Consider the following 6,011-nt stretch of genomic DNA (forward strand, 5'->3'; position numbering starts at 1 on the left):
TCACCTCCCTGTCCCTGCTGGCCACCCCTCTTTTGATGGAGCCCGGGTACCATTTGCCTTCCGAGCTGCAGGAGCACACTGCTGGCTCATGTTAAGTTTTTCATCTATCAAGACCCCCAGGTCCTTCTCTGCAGGGCTGCTCTCAAGGACCGCTCCTTCCAGTCTGTATGGATGTCTGGGATTCCTCCAGCCCAAGTGCAAAACTTTGCACTTTGCCGTGTTGAACCTCATTAGGTTCACCTGGGCCCACCTTTCTAGCCTCTCAAGGTCCCTCTGAATGGCATCCCTTCCTTCTACCGTGTTGACCGCACCACTCAGTTTGGTGTCGTCAGCAAACTTGCTGAGGGTGCACTTGATTCTGTCATCGATGTCATTGAAAAAGATGTTAGACAGCACCGGTCCCAAGACAGACCCCTGGGGGACGCCGCTCGTTACTGGCCTCCACCTGGACATAGAGCCATTGATCACCACCCTGTCTGCGGCCTTTCAACCAGTTTCTTATCCATCGAGCGGTCCACCCATCAAATCCACATCCCTCCAATTTGGAGATAAGGATGTGGTGGGGGACCATGTCAGAGGCCTTCCTCAAGTCCAGGAGTTGCCTGCCTTTCCCCAAAGACTCTATTTCTTTAACGAGAAATATAATTTTAAGAGATGCTACACAGTTTTCTGTGAAACAGCATGCAAACTCCTTAGAAAACTGAAGCCTATGTATAATAGTATTATAATATATTATAATAGTTCCTGAATTTTCTCATTGTGAATTGCAAGAGCTTCTCCTTCTTTAGTTCTTCAGGGTCTGCTGCAGTCCTGACTCGCAGCAGCACAGGGAGTAGTTTGAAACGTCCGGATACCACAGAATCACTCAATTCTTCCATGTCCAATGGGACAAACGATGCTGGTAAGTGGACTGTGTGAACTTTATGTAAGGAACTCTTAGTTGTTGATCTGTCTGTAAACTGTGTCAGTATATGTATACAACAAGATATTTGTGGAAAATAAGACCTTTCTAATGACTTTTATTTTTACATATGTACCAGTTAAATACAGTCTTTGAAGGTTTAGAGAAAAAAGCAATTTGGTCTTTTTAGATCTCTTCGATCCTCCTGATGATAGAGATGATGATGCAGAAGGAGAATCAGTGGAAGAACACAAGAGTGTTATCATGCATCTCTTGTCACAAGTCAGATTAGGAATGGATCTAACAAAGGTAAACTTGCCAACTGTTGCCAGTGGGGAGGGAGAGGAATGCCCCGAGTTCTGTATAAATTGCTTCAATACTGAAGTGATAATCTAACTGTACACTTAATGGCTAGTCACGCTATGGCATTTTATGTTACTGGGAGAGGAGAAGTGAATGCTTAATAAGTATATCTGACTCCTAAAATCTGACTGGACAAGGTTTTCTGTCAAAAATAACTGTTGTAGGAAGCAGAAGGACAGGTGGAATGTTGCTACTGCATACAGCATCCCTGTTACCCCAGATTGAACTGTTACCCAGTTCAAGGATCAGTTTGAAGAGAACAAGATCTGTGATACCCCAGAGTATGGTAACATTCAGTAAGATGTGTGCATCAAGTAAAAGCAGGTATTAAGCCTGTAGTGAAACACTTTGCTGAAGTAGGATTTCTTGGAGTAAGTTGCTTGCTTATTTCAACTGCTACACGTAGAACTAAAGAGCTGGATGGTTCCTGAATGTGACCTTTTTAAGTGGGAATTCAATGACGAGTTTGAGAGCAAAATTTCCTCACGGACATACGAAGACTTGGGTGTTTTGTAAACCATTTACAATTAATGTGTAGAATGATTTTGTGCAGGATGTAAAATACTCTGATCTCTCTGTAAGAGCTCGTTTTCTTTACTCAGGTGGTTCTTCCAACATTTATCCTGGAAAGAAGATCACTGTTGGAAATGTATGCGGATTTCTTCGCGCATCCAGACTTGTTTGTCAGGTATTCAACGTTTAAAGTAGAGCATTAACTGGTTCTTACACTGTAGGCTGTCAAATATAAAATACTAATTTTGAAGAAAAATGCTTAAGTACTGATCTGAACTTGAAAAACAGTCATAGCAATCTAGTCAAACCTTTAGCTGTAAAGCAATTAACCATCCAAAAACTTTCCCACGTTTGAGATACCTACTTACACAACATGTTGCCTTTTCTTCTTTTCTCTATTTTGGACTATGAAGCATTAGTGACCAGAAGGATCCAAAAGAAAGAATGGTTCAAGTGGTTAAATGGTACCTCTCAGCTTTTCACGCGGGAAGAAAAGGGTCAGTTGCAAAAAAGCCTTACAATCCCATTCTGGGCGAGATCTTCCGATGCCATTGGGTGCTACCAGGCACTGAAGGTGAAGATGATACGGTTAGTTTTCCAGTGGTATGTTTTTTGGTGCTTATAACCCGTGCATGTGATTCCAAAAGCTTTATTAGTTTACTGACTGAACTTGCATATGCTATGTTCAAGGAGCAAAATTTACCAATTGTGGCAATTTCTTAACTGATTTCCTTTTTCCCGCATCCCTCTTCTTCCTTTTCTTTGGGCAGAGGTTTTAAATACTGTGCATAACAAAATCAGAGCCTTCATGTTTTTGGAAGAACTATCTGACTTGCTGAAAATGTTCTTTTATTTCCTGAACAGTTTTCTATTAATTTTTCTTTCAAAGTTTTGATTTTTATCAGTTCTCCAATGCTATGTATTTTGAACATGAGTTTTTTTTTCCATCACTTAAAGCATGGAAAATAGCACAGTTTGTCCAGTATATTTAGTTCTTCTCTTAAAATCTTCTCCTGAAGTTTGAAAGGTACAAAGTCTTCTCAAATTTGGATTCTGAGTTTGCACAATATTTTAGTTACATATCTGTGTCAGGCTATTCCAAAGGAATAGGCCTGCTTCAGTGAAGGATGTCTAGGTCTGAAATAATCTACTAGTGCATGAGATCACACAAAGTCTTTTTCGTGTTTCTAAGGTGAATGTTTAAACTCTCTTTTTCTTGGAATAAAGACAGCGTTGTATTTTTCCTTCCACTGCTTCTGACAAATTACTACTTGTGATTTGCCACAGGAGATGAATGGTGTTACGTGGCTGTGTGAGACATACATTCTACCATTACTAATACATGTATCAGACTTGTTGAGAAGCAAAAATGAAATTATCTCTGCCACCTATCTGTTATTAGCTAATAAAAATGAAAGGGAATTTAAATATTGCTGTTTAATCAAGTTTATGCATGTTTTTTTGACTACTGTTTCAGTATCATGGTCATCACCTGAAATACTTCTTCACTAAAACCCAGAGAGCAGAAACCGTACGTTCTTTGGAAAGCATCACAGTTTCAGGAGTGAGTTACCTCACGTTAAATTAGCAAACTGACAAATACACAAAACCCACTTGAAATTTGTTTTTAGACGCCTACTTTAAACATGGAAGCAAGAGAGAGAGAAGCAAGAGAAGCATCCTATTGCCTTCTGGTGTTTTGTTAACTCTGTCAATGATGAAAATCCTCTCTCCTATCACACAGGAGCCAGTTTCAGAAGGACCAGTTCCGTGGGTCAGCAAAAGCAATGTAACATTTGTGGCAGAGCAGGTCTCTCACCATCCTCCAAGTAAGTTGACAGTAACTTTGCTAACAGAAATGGCAACAGTGAAGTCAAAATCTGGTTTAAATCTTGGATTTACATGTTCTTTCTGAATCTAAAAGTCGAAAGTTTTTTTTCTATAAACATCTTTCACAGAGAGAAACAAATTCAAACTGTTGCTACATATTCTTAGGCACTTTCCTGACACAGGAATTTGGAAGCAGTATTAACTTCTTAATTTTAATTTCTTGTGCTGCTGATCTTATATCTTTATCTTCAGTTTCAGCATTTTATGCAGAGTGTTTTAACAAGAGGATACAGTTCAATGCTCACATATGGACCAAGTCAAAATTCTTAGGAATGTCAATTGGAGTTCATAACATAGGGCAAGGTATGTGTGTGCAAATAGTAGAATGAAAATCTCCATTCTGCAACTAGAACTTTGACAAAAAATATTTTAAGTCATCCTATGGGACATAGGTGTTTGAGTTTATAAAACTAGAACTTATGTCCCTAAGAATTTAAGATCTTCTAGAGCCAAATTCTTGCTGTAAACAGCACAACCTTCCCTGCCTTGTCTGGCAGCTAGGCATTCCCAGGCTCTGTGAGAAATAAAGCCCTTCACCTTTCCTTTTTATGGTATCTCTTTTTAATGAAGCATTTCAGGAGATCATTATTAGAAGCTTTATGAAGTTTTTGCTGGCTGTTTTTAATTTTTTTTTTGTCTTTTTAATAGGGTGTGTCACATGCCTGGATTACGATGAACACTATATTTTGACCTTTCCTAATGGTTATGGAAGGCAAGTAAATACTCTGTTTGGTATTTTCATTTTTCTCATCTTGTAACACATTTTATATTCATCACTTAAAAGGCTCTACATGTGTATACGTATGTTTGTAACTGCAGGTCTATTCTCACTGTGCCATGGATAGAGCTTGGTGGAGAATGCAGTATTAGCTGCTCAAAGACAGGCTATAATGCTTCCATTGTCTTCCACACAAAACCGTTCTACGGAGGAAAGAAGCACAGAATTACAGCTGAAATCTTGTAAGCAAGCTACTTTCTTCATTTCAGTTTTCTTTACTTAAATGCTGACTGTGCTTTTTAAAGTCAACACTGTGAAATCCTGAAACATCTATACCTAGCAGCTTGGGCTGTGATGATTATGTGCCACGGGATGCCACGTACAGCCAGAGGAGCAAGCTACATCAACCTGCATTCTAGCTTGGCATGCTCTTAAGTATTCCTAGCTGTATCCCGAAAGGAATTTATGTTTTCAGCTCTGAATTATCTAAGATGAAGTTTTGATACTTTGGGCTTTTTAGTTACTGTAATAAAACTGGGAAATGTCTGCTTTTTTTTTTTTCTTTTCTTCCTAGTTCTCCTAATGACAAGAAACCCTTCTGCTCAGTTGAAGGAGAATGGAATGGTGTCATGTATGCAAAATACTCAACTGGGGTAAAGTACCTTTTTTTTTTTTTTTTTTTTTTAAGGAAAAACTGTGTGTGTATGAAAATATAAAATAAACATTAGCAGTTGGGAACTTGTGCAAAGATGCTCAGAAGATTACAGGAATGCTGAATTCAGGATTTAAGTCTTGAACACAACTAGTGTCGTAAACAACAAGTACACAGGAATATGAGGATATATAGATTATAAGTCCAGATAAATAACTGATGTCTTTTTCTTTTTTTACTCTCTCACTAGGAAAATAATGTCTTTATAGATACCAAGAAAATGCCTATAATTAAGAAGAAGGTAAGGAAATTGGAGGACCAAGAGGACTTTGAGTCTCGCTGGTAAGAACTTTAGTTGAACTGACAATTGTGTAGCTGAACAGTATGCAGTGTGATGGAGCAGGTGCTCCTAACTGCTCACAGCATGGACAGCTGCTCTCTGCCTTGGCCCTCACTGAGGGAGGAACTGAAGCAGGAGCAGGTTGGGGCTTTAACAGGGAAGAGGAAATGTAGCTCTTGGTCATATCCTCACTGGGAGGTCCAGAGAAGTTTGCTACAACCTCCCAGTTTCTGGGAATAGGCTATGCAGTTGTGGTTTAATATGTATTGTATTTCTGTCCTTTGGATAAGCGATCAGTTCAAAACAGTGGTAACTAATATGCAGTAATATGTTTCTGCAGTCTCATAGCACTGTGCTTCTATAAAGCTGTCTCCATTCAAATTTCTGTTTTCAGCTTATGGAAAGATGTGACCTACAACTTAAAAATAAGAGACATTGATGCAGCTACAGCTGCAAAGCATGCACTTGAAGAAAGACAAAGAGCTGAAGCCAGAGCCAGAAAGGAGAATGAGACCCCATGGGAAACAAGGGTGAGCTTTTTTCAAAGAGTGTTAATGTCTCATAACCCGTAGTATTTTACTGTCCCTTTGCAATTTAGGCATAAAAAGCTTATTCTTAGTTATTCTCTTTTCTC

General features: G+C 39.0%; 1 protein-coding gene across 5 annotated transcripts in view; it reads left to right on the forward strand.

The window, feature by feature from the left end:
* OSBPL9 (oxysterol binding protein like 9) overlaps positions 1–6,011 on the forward strand; it is a 58,225-nt gene that overhangs the window by 49,678 nt on the left and 2,536 nt on the right. For all 5 annotated transcript variants that reach the window (XM_085232052.1, XM_085232056.1, XM_085232054.1 and 2 more), the window contains 11 exons: positions 789–901; positions 1,092–1,210; positions 1,867–1,952; positions 2,191–2,365; positions 3,522–3,606; positions 3,860–3,970; positions 4,316–4,379; positions 4,487–4,627; positions 4,960–5,038; positions 5,288–5,379; positions 5,772–5,907. In XM_085232052.1, coding sequence (XP_085088178.1) covers positions 789–901; positions 1,092–1,210; positions 1,867–1,952; positions 2,191–2,365; positions 3,522–3,606; positions 3,860–3,970; positions 4,316–4,379; positions 4,487–4,627; positions 4,960–5,038; positions 5,288–5,379; positions 5,772–5,907 — 1,201 coding nt within the window. The remainder of the gene's footprint in view (positions 1–788; positions 902–1,091; positions 1,211–1,866; positions 1,953–2,190; positions 2,366–3,521; positions 3,607–3,859; positions 3,971–4,315; positions 4,380–4,486; positions 4,628–4,959; positions 5,039–5,287; positions 5,380–5,771; positions 5,908–6,011) is intronic.

The sequence above is a fragment of the Meleagris gallopavo genome, chromosome 10, assembly GCF_905368555.1.
Source record: "Meleagris gallopavo chromosome 10, MGAL_WU_HG_1.1, whole genome shotgun sequence".
Lineage (NCBI taxonomy): Eukaryota > Metazoa > Chordata > Aves > Galliformes > Phasianidae > Meleagris > Meleagris gallopavo.